This window comes from Ictalurus punctatus, chromosome 1 (genome assembly GCF_001660625.3).
Source record: "Ictalurus punctatus breed USDA103 chromosome 1, Coco_2.0, whole genome shotgun sequence".
Taxonomy (NCBI): domain Eukaryota; kingdom Metazoa; phylum Chordata; class Actinopteri; order Siluriformes; family Ictaluridae; genus Ictalurus; species Ictalurus punctatus.
The window spans coordinates 29,618,310-29,636,328 of NC_030416.2; the positions used below are offsets into that span (position 1 = coordinate 29,618,310).

Below are 18,019 nucleotides of genomic sequence, written 5' to 3' on the forward strand. Positions count from 1 at the left end.
TGTTAATAGTAATTCAAAAATCAGAATCTAAATCAGAATTATATTGCTTGGTTTATTTCGAAACCGGGCTTGTGGCTAAAATGACCATCCCTGTCATGGTCTGCAACGGACTGTTCTGTATCCGCATGCTTTCAAATACAATGGCTTTTTTATTCACCCTCTTCATTGTTTGAATGCACGGCTTGCAAATCTCTTGGCAACAGAAGAAGCCGTGCTTTTCTCTGTCCAGATACTGCTAACTGTCCCCCCTGACATCTGCAGTGCATGCCTCATGAGTTTTTAATCAAAAAGTCTTGTTTTTGCAGACACACGCCAGGTCTTGGCTTTTTAAACCTCCTACAGTCGAGAGTTACAATTGAAGTACACAAGTTTCCCACAAGCCAGACGCCCTGGAAAGCCTCATTTACAATAGCCACAAGGACTGTTTATCTCTGCTGGTAGCTGGGTCAGGGCAGATCAAAGAGGTTACTGAGCAAGTCTGGAAGATCCGATATTGGCCAAATTGATATATTTTCTCCTCAGTTACACATTCAGCTGTTTTAAGGAGTTGAAGTTTAAACACAGTTACTTTGAGTTCAGAGAAAGAAAGTCATCGTTTAGAAGAGTGATACTGTCTGGGAATTTTATTTATTTATTTTTTTTGCTGTAATTTGCCAAATCCAAAGTGGATTTGTTATTAATGCTTCTTTTCTAAAAAGCAAATTACCAAGTGCTCAGGATTTCTTACCAGTCCTCATCCCGCTGTCCTTCCTCACACCTTTTTTTTTTATTTTTAATTCCAGCTCTATAAACATTCGAGGAATAAGTTAAAACCTATAAGCATGATTGGTAAAACTAGTGAGGAAGTGCTCAGTTGGATGAGAATTTCTTTAAACGTATTAATCCTTCAGTGCGTCCCTCTTGTGTGGGCTGAAAACCTGGACAAGCCTCGTTTTGCTACTGCTTAAGTATTTCATTGCAGGTTTCACTTCGAACAAACATTTTGTTTACTCTGTATCAGGCTGTATATAGAGAATGTAAGCTTTACAAAGAGTCGGTTTGTAAGTTAAGGTGCTCATTGACAGAGCGACAGACTATACTTACACAGTGAAGAATAAATCTGTCCAGGTTTTATGGAAGGAAGCAATTGTGTATATTTATTTATTTATTTATTTTAATTCTTGAGTCAGGTATGAATGATATGGGCGGATCATGAGCAGTGGTCTGTCATTAAAAGTGCCATTGAGAGAAAATCAGAATGCAGAGACATCTGACCTGCCTTTATTGTTATGGCATCAAATACATTTTGTATGAGACCAAGTTGTTTACTATTGATAAAATACAGTGTAAACAATCCATTCCCATTAAAAAAATAAAAATAAAATTCTTGGGATAATGACTCGGGATAAAAATTCTAGGGATATTGATATGAAAGAGGTCCTAAGAAAATGCACTAATGACCACTGATGCCCACAGTAATCTAAACACCGTAAACTCCCAGGATATATTGGCATCGCAGATGTTTACAGACTTCCTTTTCTCACTCTTGTAATTATATACAGTTTATAGTAGTAATAAGATTAGATGGTTAGCTAATTGTAATTTTAAAGTGTCTGAATTCTTGCTAATTTGTAGTACTACTATAAAATGAGTCTAGGATATGATTCAACTATTTAAAAACCAAAGAACATATCATTTTCAAGAACAGATTAAGCTTGTTATCATTATGTTGTTGTTGTTTTTAAACATCAATCAATATTGTCCATAGAAGTTCCTTGTTTACATAGAATTAGGTTTAGTCTATATCCTAAAATCAGTCAGCGGTGTGTATAGTTCACATGCCCTCCCATGTTCCCATTCAGTCATCATTAGCCTGTACTTGATGAACAGTCTGATCATAAAGGGTCACAGTTAAGATTCTCACATGACATAGTGCCCTTTACTAAGGTTGGATGTCGTCTGACTTTATGCCCTCAGACACAAATTAGTTTTCTGGAAAAGAGAAACGAAAAGAAAGTTGAAACTGACTAGACTGCGTCGAAATATGTAAGTAAATAAGTACCATACACAAAGTGTAAACAAATCCTGGATCCATGTGTGAAGCACACAGCCGTATGTAATTCATCAACATGAGAAAAGAGAGAGTCTTAACTTGCTGACAACGGCTGTGTCTCATTAAATCGCAGCACAGTCACAAACTACACACCGTTTCTTTCTGTCTGAGTAAACAGGCCCTCGGGATAAACGTATTTAAAGCTCTCTCAATGTGCTCCAGCTAGAATAATTTGAGTATCCAGTCTGCATCAGGCTTTTCACAGAGTTTAAACTTGCCTTTCACAACGTGTTTAAGAAGTGCTTATGAGGCACATGGAAGCAACGAGCTTGTAATTTTTTAGAGCTATATGTGAGGAGGGATGGCAATTATCTACAGCCTAAGTGTTTATGGCATTGAGTAAAACTGCACAATATTGGCAAAATATAATCGTGCTATTGTGACAGACCTTAGAAGAATTATTAAAAGCATATGGCATGGTTATGATGTAAGATTGGTTTCCATTATATTAACCAAAATTATTTTATTGTGTGTTCGGCTCATGTAAAAGTCATGATTCATCAAACCCACCGCAGAAACGCTGATGGGGAGCATCTGAGATTAGTCAGGATGTTCACAGCATGCATTCAGTGATTTGTAAGATGGTTCATATGCATTTTGTGACCCTCTGGGAAAACTCTATGGCACAAAGGCCAGGTGTGTGATAAACTATTCAGCTATTGCATATAGTGTATAATATGTTCCTGTGTTTTGTTTCAGGAGTCAGTCTTGGTAATAATCCTTTACTTTATTGCACTATGTAAAGCCTGAATAAATAAATCTTCAAACGGTTCGCTTTAGGAGACAGTTGTGATAAGTCCAAAGTCTCTTAAAAGAGCACGGTGCAACGCATATTTGGCATAAATCAGATTTTGATCACCCATGTGTTCCTTCTCCGTGTTGCTTTTTCTTCTCTCGCCTCATAGTAGCACTATTCATTCTTTTTTCTTTAAAAAAAAAAAAAAAAAACTTAACTGTTTCCTGTCTGTAATCTGACAGTTCAGGCTCTGAAATACACTCAGTCACCTGAAAGACCCTTTTGTGTGTGCTCGTCCTGATACACTAAATCCTTTTTTTTCCTCACCACAGCAATTAAATAGAGGCTACGAGGAACAGGCTAGCTGTATATCACACCTCCAAGAGCTCATATTCAAGACAGGGAAATGGGTTGCAATTGCTTGTTTCTTGTTTCTGCAATTCTGCAGTTGTTAGAGAAATGGACTACAGATGTTTTTGTTTGTCTTTTTTTTCCCTCTGGTTTGGTTTTGGTGCTTGAACTTATGTATAGAGATCTAGTGTGTGTGTGTGTGTGTGTGTGTGTGTGTGTGTGTGTGTGTGTGTGTGTATAAATGTGTATATGTATATATGTGTATATATGTGTATGTATATATGTATATGCATATATATATATATATATATATATATATATATATATATATATATATATATATATATATGTGTGTGTGTATGTATATAATATGTATGTGTGTGTGAGAGAGAACTGTTGGATTTTCATTTCTGATTGGTCAGAAGGTGATAATTAAGTTTCTATAACAGCCTCTACGACAGTAGTTATGTTTATAGTAATGTGCTTGTTGTAATACTTCATCATTGCTATAGTACCAACTCATTCGCAGAGACTTGCATAACGGAAGCTATACATAATCAAAGACTAATAATAACCAGATAAATAAATCAACAACACTGTTATTTAACAAAGAAGATTGGGTATTTCATATGGTGACGCTTTCTGTAAGGAAACATTTGTTTAATATTTTATGGAAGGAGACTTGGGTGTCAGTGCTTTGTAATGGTCAGTAAGTTTTCCACCACAGGAAAGTCTTCAGGACTGATGCCTTTCTTGCTAACATGACTATCTGTGTTTTTGTCTTATTAACTTTAAAAGAGAGAAACAGACCTGCTGGTGAGGGAGCTGTCACCGAGAAGTGCCTTGAAACACATATACAAAATGTTGGAGGCAGGACACTTCAGATTCTAGAGAGCATTTGATTGGACAGAAAATCTGATGAGAAGCTGGAGTGCAGAATGATGTCATCAAAATTGTTGATCCGTATTGACTCTCAATTTTGAATGCGTGTATCTTCTAAATGCGAACTTTGTCATTGTTTTGGCGCACACTAGCTTATAGATAACCTTAAGGCTAACATATTCATACTAAAAGCCACAAAACTACAATTTTGATTTCATGGGGACTTTAAGTGATAACAGGAGCTAACTTCTGTCATGGCCATTCTACAACATTAAATGTAACTATAAATTAGACACCATTAGTTAATTAATATAAAATTGGAATCATTGGGAAAATTACTGTTGTATAAAGGGAATAAATCACTTCATGACATGCTGTTATAGGAAAATGATCAACTTCGGGGTAGTGACTCCGATTCGCGTTGGGCCGCATCACACCACCCCATCACTGACAATGTTCTTATAACAGCAGAAAGTGTTTTATTCCTTACATAACCAACACCTACATTTCCCTTTTTCTTAATACTACAGGTGGCTCCCTCTGAATGGCAGCACACACAGATTTATTTATATTTCCGAAAAAAAATCTCTACAAGTGCTCATCTATGTGTAAATGATGCCAGACAAGAGCAGATGTTGGCAGCAGGTTTTTGTTGCTGGATGTGATTTTAGTGCGTGTGTGTGTGTGTGTGTGTGTGTGTTGAAGCTGTCCTCTGTGCTGCTGTTGGCTGCATGGTGCAGCTGTGAGCCTGATGTGTTTGTGAGACGTGTTAAGTGATGAATGGACTCTGAAGGTTAATAATACAGAGCTGTTACATTGTGGGCTAAAATGAGCGATTGTGTTTCTTATGTGCTTGTTGCAGTCATGTGAACATCATTCAGTAATAGTGAGTATGGCAGGAGGTTACATAAATTGTCAGTGTAAATATATGGATAGATTTGTTTTCAATGAGCACGTTGCATTTGATTGACGTGTGAATAAGCATGTCAGAGAAGAACATGTTGCCAAAAATTCGATTGTACCACAGCGATGTTGAATTCTCCAAGGTGTTGATATTAATGATGTATAACAGCAGCTCTCACAGAAGTTTGGGCTGTATTTCAAGTCACAGGTTTTTATTAATACACAATCAACAATCCACATAAATAAAGTTGTTGTTTTGTTTTTTTTTAATATAGTGATGTTTTGTGTGAGGAGCTGTTTAAACAATACGTGATAAATAATAGTAACTAACTTGCTTCGTTTATGTTTCGCAACATTAAAATAACAATAAATGTAATCCTTTTATACATAAAAACAACTGTTGACCTTGTCTGTTGTATAAAAGGAATAAAACACTTTGGGACGTGCTGATATAGGAAAATGATCAATTTTGTGGTCACATGCTTATTTTCCTATAAAAGCATATGCTGTTGTGTTTTAGTCGTTTCTTATCAACTGTAAATTCCTCTTGAAACACAATCTTTAGGCTAAAAGCAAGGCATGCTTTTACTTTAGGTAGAGCAAGATAGGTTAAATATTTCAGACATTTTGTCAAATATAAGATGGATTTTAATGGAATAAAAGCAATGGTGTGTGCTGTTAAAGGAAAATGATCAGCACATCCTGAAGTGTTTTATTCCTCTTATACCACAGCAATTTATCAACCATTTCCTTGTCTCATTAATTATTAAAGAACGACAAGCCTTACTTTTAACTGTTTATTGAAACTTTAATGTTGTTAAATGTCCATGAGACATGTTAGTTCTTTTTATCACTTATGTTATAGCAGCTATAAACAAACAGATTTTTTGCCAGCCTCACTTTTTTCACTTGAAGTTTACTAAGATACCGGAAAATAAAAGGATCTCCAACCTGACACTGTGCGACTGTGTGCATGGGACTGACATGGGACACAGGGTTTTTTTGTTGTGATTGTTGCGGCCTTTTAGGTGTACTCATGTTCGACGCACGTGAATCATAGAGGGCTTTGAATGACAGGCTGTCCGCGAGTCCTTAAAATGTCTCAAACTACTTAATGTCAAAATAAGGCCTTAATTAGCATTAAAATGTCTTAAATTCATGTTTCAAAGGTCTTAAAAATGCAACTGAGCCTCATTGTTGTTTGTGATGGTAAACCCGTGTGACTGTTTTGCACTCAGAGTGTGTGAGCGGCTCCACGGTGTTTTAGAGCGGCTCGGCTCACAGTAACTTCCGCTCCACACCAACCTCATCTCTGTCTGTGCTGTGAGTTTGAGTCGCTTATAACCTGCTTTTAGACGCAATACGTGCCAGATTCACTTTGGTTGTACGTTAGCGCAATCTAAAACATTTCTGTGGGCAGAGGTTTACAGCATTTCACCTGATCAGTAATGAGAAGTGAGTTTTAAAAAACTGTTGCCAACTAAGAGGAGGTCTTCTTGCAGTTTTCTGCCGAAATAAAAGTCACAAGGTCTAACACATAAAAGTGAATTAAGTCAGAAATATATTTCTATTGATATATTACTATTTGTACCCCCAAATAAAAATGTATTATTATTATTATTAAGTATTATTCAGTGCAATAGTAATATTACAAAATAGCAAAGGATTTTTAGTATATATATTTTCCACTTTTCAAAATTTTTTGTGCATTTATAACACTACTTGTTACATTAACCTGGCATTAAATTACAAAACAAACTCGTAAACACTGCTATGAGGGGGTTTCTAATCCATCTCTCTATATTTTATTCCTCTCTTGGAAAGTCAAGGGAAGGAAATACTAGATTTTGTTTCCTTTCTCTAATGGAGCAAATGGTAATGCAAAATGATATTTGTTACAGTTTCCCATGTCCCTCTAAAGAAGTTTACCCTGCTATAGTTTACTGAAACCCAGAAATGGATGTATATGCATGAACACAATCCATTATAGCTGATGTATCATGTAGCATGATTGAAGTGAGGTGCAGGTCTTAATTTTTTTTGGAAATATCTTGAATATGGTATTAAAAAGTATTACATTTGAAGTGCTAATAAATGCAGATACCCTGGACTGAATGTCACATGACGCGTCATGGCCCAAATCTGCAGTAATTTTGAAAACTTGCAAGCTCCTCGGATATTGCGGAGCTGGCTTGATTTTGCGTTCATTTCTGGAGGGACATCCTGGGAAATCCTGGAGGAACTGGACACTGGAGACGCCTTTCATGGATAGGAAATAAACATACATATCCTTACAGAGATCTTTACCAATGATTACATCCATCCATCTTCTGTACTGCTTATCCTACTGGGTCGCTGGGATCCTAGAGCCTATCCCAGGGAGCATAGGGCACAAGGCGTTGTACACACTGGACAGGGTGCCAAACCATCGCAGGGCACAATCACATACACACTCACACACCCATTCATACACCAATGATTATATGTCTTTGTTAAATAACAATACATATTTAAAAAATCAACTGATCATGTGAAGCATCCATCATAAAAGTTCCTATGAATGAATGATAATGTATTAGAAGGAGAGTGTTAATATAAATCTTTGATGTGTATAACAGCACTACAGATGGTGCTGCTGTTACAGAAATTTAATCAACACGTAAGTTCTGATCAAACAGCATCAAGAATTCAACAGCACTGTGCTATACATTTTATTACGAAATATATTTTCTATTACAGCAAGAGTGAATAAAACAGTAAAATAGGCTCAAAATGTTGAACCTAGAATGCTAAATGCTTGTGTACTTTGTCCTTCTGGGGGAATTGTTAAGGTTTCTGTACAGCTGTTACTTATCAAGGATGGTTTTGAGTGGAACCCTTATACAGTAGGAATCTCCTTAATAGTCCTTAACTATTTAAAGATCCCCTGATAAACCCTTTTCCTAAGAGTGTAGAACTCTAGTAACTAGTAAGTACTATACAGCTGTGCTGTTTTCTGATATATTTGTTTGTTCTACATCTTAATCTGGAACTTTTTATACACTGGAGGATCAGCAGCTCTGCCTTGCATGAGTCATGTGTTATTGCTGACCTTCACTTGTGACTAATTCTACTTTGGGCTCAGTTAAAAATGAGTAAAGACACAAGTAGAATGTTATACAATGTACATTTTTGTGATTGTGAGGAAAACAGATTTAGCAAATGGTCCACGGAGTTTTCTCATTGTTCATTCATATTCAATGTTTGAACAACAATTGCAGACAGAGCAATACAATAGGAGCAGAAAACAATCTGGGGAGTTGTTTGAGAAAAGGAACCATGAGTGAGTGTGTTAGCAGGATCAGGACACACACACGCACGCACGCACCCCCCCCACACACACACACATATGCACCTCCTATAAATTCCCCAGCATCAGTGAACTGACACATTTATGTTTAACATTAATATTTAGCTCCTGTATAAAATTTGGTATTTTTAATAAGTTTTGGACATATTTAGTCACCTTTGGTAATATTTCAATGTCAACACCAGCTTATTTAGCTTGGATGTGAACGTCCACATCAGGAATGTTGGTGCGTTCTAAGCCAGCTAACCAAATAGAACACATTAACCTTAGACTCCAGTTGAATTTATTTGTGTATTTTCAGGTAAGCATGTTTGACTTTTTGTTTGGTGTTTCTCTCTTCTTTGTGACTTAATAGATCTAGATAATAATTGGTTTGTGCCTTAGTTTGATGTCTCAGTCCGATGAAGTGATACTGTATAATACTGAAATGACTTTCAAATAAAAAGCACAATCTAGGGGAGAGTAATAGATTTGGAATGAATGGTATATCTGTTTCTATTGTGTTTCTGTTTCGTTAAATTAAACATTGTATCCCAAAATATTTTCCAGGAAATAAAATTCTAGGTTCTACCAACATTAAAGTCCCCATAAAATCAGAAATGTAGTTTTGTGGAATTTAGTATGAATATGTTAGCCTTATGGATATCTATAAGCTAGTGTGCTCCAAAACAATGACAGAATTCACATTTAGAAGATACACGCATTCAAAATTCACAGTCTCTCTCTAACACCAATATTGATCAACAGTTTTGATGACATCATTCTGCACTTCAGCTTCTCATCAGATTTTCTGTCCAATCAAATGCTCTCTAGAATCTGAAGTGTCCCACCTCTAACATCATACAAATCCATGGTACTAACTATCAAGTACGGATTAGCCAGAGCCATGAGGTAAGCTAAATGCTATTGGAAAATGAAAAACAAGGAGGAGCCACTTTATGTCCCGCCCTGACTTTCTGTTTCAGTGGAAATTACGTCAACACATCGAATAATACTGCATGTTTCAAGGCACTATACAGGGACTTTACAAAGGATGTATATATTTATGCAACAAACTGTAAATAGAGTGGGGTCCAAAAATCTGAGAGGACTAGTTTAAATTTAATACAATACAAATTATATTTCTGACAACTTGAGTGAAAAGTAGAATCTTTGGAATATTTACATGAATTTCAGACTTTCTAGGTATTTGCTATATCTTCTTTTTGCTTTAATGACTGTGTACTTAGCTAGTATGGACTCCATAAGTTTGTGCTAAACTTTATGATTCATTTTAGATCAAATCCACCAGTGTCGTCTGAATATACAGTTTAATAGAAGAGATTAGTCATGAGGCAAATCTGACCTTTTATACAAAGCAGTACATGGTCAATATCACACATTTGCTTACATTTAAATAGGAACCTAGAAATAGTGCAGAATCTTAAATATTAAATAGTCAAGACATAAATGTTTGAGAATTCTTAAACCTTCTGTTTATTTCCAATTTTAAATGGAAAGAAAAATTCCCAGATTTTCTCTGTCATGCAATAAATAATAGGATTTTTCATGATGTCATTCGCTTTCATACGAAAACTTTCCAAGTGCTACACAGAATATAATTAATACCAGTGTTTGACAGAAGCACAAACACTTAAAAATAAAAATTTAACTTAATGGCGTGTTACATTTTTGTGTGAATCTGAGCTCATTTTGAGGGAGCTCATGTCTCCACACATGTTTTTGATGCTTTGAATAAAAATCCCAAAACGCATAGGACCTCCTTCTGGTCCCAAAATGGTTACTCATATGTCTGTTGTTTCACAAGTAGCTCATTTTTTGTCATATTGGCTGTAATCTTGGTTTACTGACTCATCTGAATGAAAGAGCGCAGTGGTTTTTAAGATTGCCAGCGGGGATTGAACGTTTCTCTCAGACACTGTTCGAAGCCAGAGCTCTTCCCCACACACGAGGCATGCAGACGAAGAAGGCCACGGTGGCTCTGACTCACACACAGCGACTCAAGAGAACCATTGAAATGCTCTCAAATGTTACAGTCACCAAAAAAAAGACTGTAATTAGCCAAAATGCTGAACTAAGTCCACTGCTTTTGACCGTGTATATCACGCTAGGCGATTCAGGGGATCTAAAATGCTGTGATATTACTGAATTATAATGTGCATTTCTCCATTAGTTATCAGATTTCGTGGCTGGCACGCATAATCAAATGCACATGCTGCGGAGAAGAGCTCACAGTCTTAGCCACACATTAATACCAGTATGTTTATACAAAGTCATAACAAGCCATAATGAGCGTCAGTCCTGAACACACCATCGTGTGGACTGTAGAACGATTTGGACCTGCCGCACACAGAGGGCCATTCTTATCATAAACATCTCCAAATTCTAAGCACATATATTTAAACAAATATTTCAGCCTAGGCATAAGACCTGTGCTGAAAAATGAAATAAATGTTGGTTAAGTGGACCTCCCACTCACACAACTACCGAGGGATGTTTACTTTGTTTTTGTTTTATTGTAAAATGCCTCGTCTGTCATTTCTCTGCCGTAACTGATACTCTAGCGGTTCTCTTGAGTGCCGTGAAATGACTGAGTGTTGAATCAACATCTGTGCTCTATCATCAGATTTTTAAAAAGCAATACACCATTGTCATAACTCGCAGTTGCTTATTGGCTATCTATCATATCAATCCTGAATTACTTGTGGCTGTAACAGGAGAATTAGGATTTTAAGGAAAAACACTTTATTCAAGACACACACACACACACACACACACACACAGACAGACAGATCGATCGATCGATCTGTAATGTCACGGACATATCATTTAGCTGATTTATTGTGTATGCAGTAATATTGTGGAGTGATTTTTATTGGGAAATAATTGTCCCTGAGCTGAGGAAAGGAATTGTTGGTTGTATAAAAATGCCGTAATAAGCACTGTGTGTCATCTGACATCCTGTTTCAGGGACTTTCCACCACTTGCAATTGTCCTATGATGCCAACAATGTTTGACTCACATGCAGTCCCCTCCGAAACTATTGGAATGGCAAGGCCCGTTCATTTGTTTGCGCTGTACACAGAAGACATTTGGGTTTGACACTGGTGTCTGTTGCTGAGTTCTTTCTTTGTTTTTATGCCCTTTTCTCAGCTTCAAAATGGCTTGCTTCTTCCCATAGACAGCTCTCTGATCTTCATGTTGGCTCATCCTTTTTAACAACAAATGCAGTCTTCACAGGTGAAACTGAAGGCTAAAACCTTCAGTTCAAAGCAATTTATTGTTTAAACAATCGATCTAACAGGTCACACCTGGTAACAAAAACACCTGTCAGTTCCAATATTTTTGCTCGCCTACAAATTGGGTACTCTGATGAAAAATGTGCTATGTCGTTTAACACATCTACATATAAATATCGGGAATTAAAAACTGAAATTCTAAACTCTCTTCTCATATTCATATTTTGATCTCAAACCCAAATGTCTTCGGTCTACAGCAAATACAAATGAATTGGCCTTGCCGTTCCAATAATTTCGCCATAGACTATATTCAATAAATGCGTTTATTTTGGCCCATATGCATTCTTTATTTTTTATGTTTATTATTACAAATAAGTATGACTTTTGTTGTATTGTGTATAACAATGTAAATATGTTTACAGCTAGGTATATATTTTAATTACTATTCAATTTAATTCAATTCTTCTCCTTTTTTATAGTAGTGCACCATACAATAAGTATGTAGTATAAATGATAACAAGGAAATAAAAGTGAAATAAAATAATTATACACAAGTAATTCCATTAACAATTATTTTCATAACAGAGGAATAAAGGAGAATTAATCTATTATCTCTCATAATAACATAAGAGGTGGTAAAAGTAACTCATTTTTAACTGAAGAAAAAGGGCATCTGAATATACTGTATAAAAATTCAGGTCTAATTTAAAGTACAGCTTCAAATTCTTCACTCAACTTAAATTAGAAACATATTGAGTAACATTAAAGTGATGTTTAAGTAAACTCTAAAATTTACTAAAGGTAATAAGGTAAAAGTATAAGAAAGTTTCACAAAAGATTCTAATCACATTTCAGTAAGATTTTAGTCACTGGGGGAAAATTAGTGTCTCATTCACTAAAAAGAATTTGGTAAAATATTAGCTGAGACAAACTAGCACAGTTTTTTTTTTTTTTTGCTGATCTCTCGAATGTTAGCTAGCATGATAACACTGACAGTAGAAACTAGCTGGATGCTAATATCTTGCTGTCACTATACACACTGCCTTGATAAATACAAAATGTACGTAGCAGCAGTTAGATTAAACTGATTAGGTCTCGTTTTTGTTGTTCCATCTGTTTAATTTTAGATTTGTCAGGATTTGTTAGCTGTTTGATATTAAAAAGTTGTCTTATGACTTTATAAATATAAGATTATAGAAAATGTAGTGAAAGGAGAGCTTTTTCTTTTAAAATGTAGTAAGAAAAAAAAGATCTAAAGTATTCAGATACATAAACACTTTAATAACTGTGTTAAATCCCACCTCAGTTCATCACTCAGTACAGATTCACAGTGGTATTGCTCCTGAATTCATCACTGTGTTGGTTTAGCATGTATTAATCCTGTTTATCTTCTGATAAGCATCGATCCTTACAGTGCAGCCTATGGAGACTGTCATAGATCAAAAGATATATGGGTTTCACTGCTTTTCTATCAGCTTAATCCATTTATTTAACCTTACATACAGTATGTTGCGAAAGCATGGTTTAGTGGTGTTTTAAAAAATGTATTTATTCATAAAGCAGAACTTTGTAGGACACAAGATTGACAATCATATTTTTATGAATAGCCCGTACTCAAATAACAACCCCCTTCACCCTATTTGTTTTCCATAACAGTGGAATGAACTGCTAACACTTTAACCTGAACTCTGTCAAGAAGGCAATGGTCTGTAGACGTGAACACACTAAAATATGCATCTGGTCACCTCTGGGCATATCTGAGAACTAGGCATGTTTCATGCTGTATCAACCTGCATAATGTGTTCATGGCCAATGAGTGATAGTGTTTGCAGCAAGGTAAAGAAAATAAACGTTTCAGGAGATGGTGCATTTGTAATGGCCCCTAGGGCCTACCGTTCTCTCTCCAAACAGCCAGAGTACATGGATAATTTAAAGCACTGCCACTGGCTAGTTCCTTATGTTGTTGCCAATATGAGGTCACCATCTGAGAGGTGTTAATGGTGGGCTAATCCTGCTAATACCACAGAAACGAGTTCCTGCCTGGAGATCTGGAAAAAAAAGAGATCTGCATCCAAGAACCTGCTGTGAAACAATAAATAATTGCTCGCTGATATAGAAACCCAAAGCTGGCATAATATTTATCTCAGTGTGAAAGCGAGACTGAAAACATTACCACAAACAGGAATGAGAGGGTTAGATATGCAACGTCCTAAACACTTAAAATACACGCCCTCCTCTGTGCGTAACTGATAAGTCCATGTTGAGTTTTATTGAACTGCTTGGTGCAAACAAAAGGTCAATTTTCTGCTTAATAGCATCGGATCTCTTGCTTTTTGTTCCTAGAGAAAATGGTTTTGGTGCAGTCAGAAGCAGGCCACAGGGGGACAGTGGGGTGGTTGCCCATTATTGTTTCATCTGTATTTAATTTCCAACTTTGGAGAAGCCAGGATGTGGCTTCAAATGAGACAAACCCAAACCTCTCCCTCTTTGCTTGCTCTCACACAATTAGCATTGCACAATTTGTCAGAGAAAACAAGCTTTATGTTTTCAAGGAAATCAATGAAAACAAATGGTCCTTGAAAAAATACACAATGGCTCGCAGCATGCAAATCTTCAACGGGAGTGGGGAGAAATAGAGCCAAAACAATTGCAGAGTGTCAGAAGCACTCAGTGTGGTGACAGAGTGAGGACTCTGGGGTCCAGCATTGTGTTGATTTCTGCTGGTTTTCCCACCTAGTCTCAGAAACAGGAAGTGCGTGCAGCTAATTAGTGCCTGTATGTCATCAGTCTCATTAAGCAAAGTGTTATAAGCCTCATTTAGTACAGTACAGTTTGCAGGTCTCATGTCAGGGTCATGTAAGATGCAGAGCACATCATCTGAGAACTCAGAGTGGCAAAAGCAATGAGTGGACACGCATTAGTTAATGCTGCATTTGACTCGCCTCATAATCAGTGATTTGTGGGACGGAATGATGTCATTTTTGACCTTGGTGCCTTTGACATATAAAGTGGATAAAAAAACAAGGAGAGCTCTGTTTTTGTCATTTCTTATCAACAAGCTGGCTAGATAACTGTAATGAGTTGTGAACATTTTCCTCCTCAGAATAGTGCTCTATGTAGTCAATGTTATAGACAACAACAGAATATGTACGTATGTGGATAGATGTAAAGCAAATATTTGTATCACTCTGTAAACTGGGAAGGAACTCGCAATTGAGAAGACTACTCCAAGTTGATGAGTAGGACTTTCCTCATTGGAGGTTGGGAATTACAAGTTGGAACCTCTAGTCGAAATAAGTCTTAATAAGTCTTATTAAGTCTCCTATTCCTTAACCTCTAACTCAAAAATACGCACCCATCACTATCCTACGCAAAGGCCGTCTAATAAAATTGGACCTGGTCTAAATGATGGAAACTTTCCAACTGAATTCCTTTGGCTTTCAGTAACCTTCTGCTTTCTTTCTCCTCTGAGGATCATTATGATCTTTGATAAGTTTGATAAATGGAAAGAGATGTGGCATAATTGTCTATAGTAATAAAACTGAGCTGTTATATGTCCCTAGAGTTGCATCTTCATATCAAGATCCTGTGATCTCTCTGGGGAATTCTAAGGCAGAGGATGTAGATTTGGTCTGGGTGTGGTTTAGGACAGCCAACTATTTGTCTCTTCTCATATTGCTAACCTGATTTAGTCATGCAGGTGACTCCTGTATATCATCGGGAAGATTCTTTTCCACAGAAGTCACTCAGGTGCTTGTTCAGTTCCATGCCATCTCAAGATTGGTTTACTGCACATCACCCCTGCAGGTTTTCACCTGCAACTGATTATTTGTTTTTCACGTGGCCCCTCCACCGTCTTCATATAGCTGCCGGATCAGATTTAAAACACTAATGAAGAATAATAGCTTTTAGTTGTCAAATATGCATTACAGCACCATGAAATTCTTTTCAAATCCCAGCTTGTTAGGAATCTGGGGTCAGAGCACTGGATCAGCCATGATATAGTAACACTAGAGCAGGTAGGGTTAAGGGCCTTGCTCAAGGGCCCAACAATGGCAACTTGGCAGTGCTGGAGCTTGAACTCTTGACCTTCTGATTAGTAGACCAGAATCTTAACCGTCGAGCCACCAACACTTTAAGCCGCCAGCACAGCTCGACCCACAAGGAAGACAAGCATCATGACTGTTCTCTATTCTGGCACCCATCTTCCCCTGGCTGTCTTAACTGAGTCACTGTCTATCCTCAAAAGACTACTAACGACTTACCTCTTCACCAAGCACGTAACGGAGCACTAAATCCTGAAAGAGATGGGGGAATAAAAACAACAGCACAGACTTTGTTGCTGTACCAACTCATTGTTGTACTATCTCTTATCTATAAAAGTTTTAACTGGATAGAATTCTTAGACGCTGACCTATTTACACTATGAGAATATGTTTTTGCTAGACACTATAAAGCACTTTTGTAAGTCGCCCTGAATAACAGTGACTGCCAAATGCTGTAAATGTGAATGATGGCTGTTGTAAATTTTAGATATCCAGCTCTTATCTGTTTGTTTAACAGTGGAGTCTGAAATATTCATTACACAACACTATTTAGTAATTAAGTCCATCTTGTCTCCTGTTGAGGCTATCAGGTGAAATTGGTTGAGTTTCTGTGTGTATTGTGTATTTTGTGATTTTGATTACAGAAGAGCCACTCAGTTTTATTCAGATGCTGCATGTATAATATTTCCCTACATCTAGAATTTAACAATGTCTGACAGAGTGCCCGAGTCGAACGACATCATGTAGCGGTTTTCATTTTGACTAGAAATATTCAAATGTGAGGTTTTTATTCTTTTACTCTTGCATGCCTATGAAAATTTGGACGAGTATCTCGTGGTCTGTTGTTAAACAATGTCGGAATGTCAAATGCTATGAGTGTAAATCAGAGCTAGCAACAGCAGGCCTTCTTAATGTCCTCAGGGGATTTTGTAACACTGTGTATGATCTCAGTCCTTTAATATGCACTGTTTGGGTGCTATTTCTGCCACTTGTAATTAGTCTATACTGTAATAAGGGCCTTAGATTTAGGCCTCAAAACAGGCTGTTGTTTGTCTGTGGGCATCAGGGACACTTTCTCACTCATTTTCTCTGCTTTCTTTTTGCTATAGCATGTCTGTTCCGGTACAACTTGCTGTCTTTTGTCTACCTCATCTACCTCCTGCTCATCCCACTGTTTGCAGAGCCGACGAAGACAACAATGCAAGGTGAGAAGCTAATACTGACAAGCTTGGAAACAAACACTCGCTTACTGTTTACTCCAAAAGTAGTGTGTACACATCAGAATTAAGAAACCAAGACATTAAATGCAAGTTAGGATTTACAGAATTAGAATTTCATCAGCACAAGTAACTGACAATGTGAATTTTTCCACTTTGCCTCTAAGAACTTTTTCAAGTCTCTGGCAGTTGATGGTTTTTATACACTTCTGCTACTTTATGAAAGGTTAGTATTTTCTTTAGGATGTTATATCTATTTTACTTATCCCACGGAATCCTACAGATACAGGGTGTAAGATGTAAAAATTTTGGTAGAAAAATAGGCAATTAATACACATTCACTGTCACTTCAAGGCTATAGCTATGTCTCTATAGGAGACGTTAGGTAATAAATAGGGTTAGTAAATAGTATTGATGCAATTGGTGTACTGACATAGTAAAATAGTATGTGATTTGGAACATGGCCCAAACTGAAAAAATCCATCTGTGGCTCTTATCAAGGTCTCGCAAATATTGCAGAAGTAAAGAGAATAAAACCACTATTGTACTAGGTGGAAGAGCAAAACCTCACTCCTTTAAGAGGAGCGTGTCTTGTGTCTATTGGGTGTCTATGTAGCACGCTAATGCTTGCTGTTAGTTCTCTAGCATCGGTTGTTTTGTGCTTTGTTGCAATGCCATAGTGCTGAGTTGGTGAAGTGGTGATCAAACACCCAATGTAACTTTGGTAGTGCAGAAGCTAGCCAGGGCCTTGTTGAAGTACAATCTGTTAAGATCCATCAGTGTGCTGCTTGTGCAGGTTTGTGGCATTTACGAGCTGTCCACCTGGCTACTTGACCTTGAGGTTGATTTATCATGAGCAATCTGGCTCAAAGACAATTGAAAAGAAAAGGCTTTTCGGTTATGATGCCTGCATGTGTACCGGAAATTTAGGGATGTGTCTTTGGCTGTACTAATTTCAGGTGCAATGACGCAGGATATATCTGAGCTGGCATATGATGTTTGTGTTAAGAATTTCCTGCCAGTTAGAAGCCAACACCTCTGAGGGGTAACTCTAAGCAGATCAGGAACATCACGTTCTTGACTGAACAATGCTATTGTTTTCATTGGTAAACAACAAAAAATTCTGTGTAGCTATAATATGTTTTCTTATATTCAACATAAGATTGCTTGAGAGTTTGAGGGAGTTTTTCGAAATTTACTAAAG

At 37.0% G+C, this 18,019-nt stretch overlaps 1 protein-coding gene across 5 annotated transcripts in view; it reads left to right on the forward strand.

Moving 5' to 3' along the window:
• The window catches only part of LOC108271803 (piezo-type mechanosensitive ion channel component 2), a 136,935-nt gene that overhangs the window by 3,128 nt on the left and 115,788 nt on the right, over positions 1–18,019 (forward strand). For 4 of the 5 annotated variants that reach the window (XM_053683724.1, XM_017479611.3, XM_017479601.3 and 1 more), the window contains one exon: positions 16,708–16,803. In XM_053683724.1, coding sequence (XP_053539699.1) covers positions 16,708–16,803 — 96 coding nt within the window. Of the gene's footprint in view, positions 1–16,707; positions 16,804–16,861; positions 17,042–18,019 lie in introns of those variants that run through there. The other variant, XM_047158203.2, reaches the window with a different exon arrangement.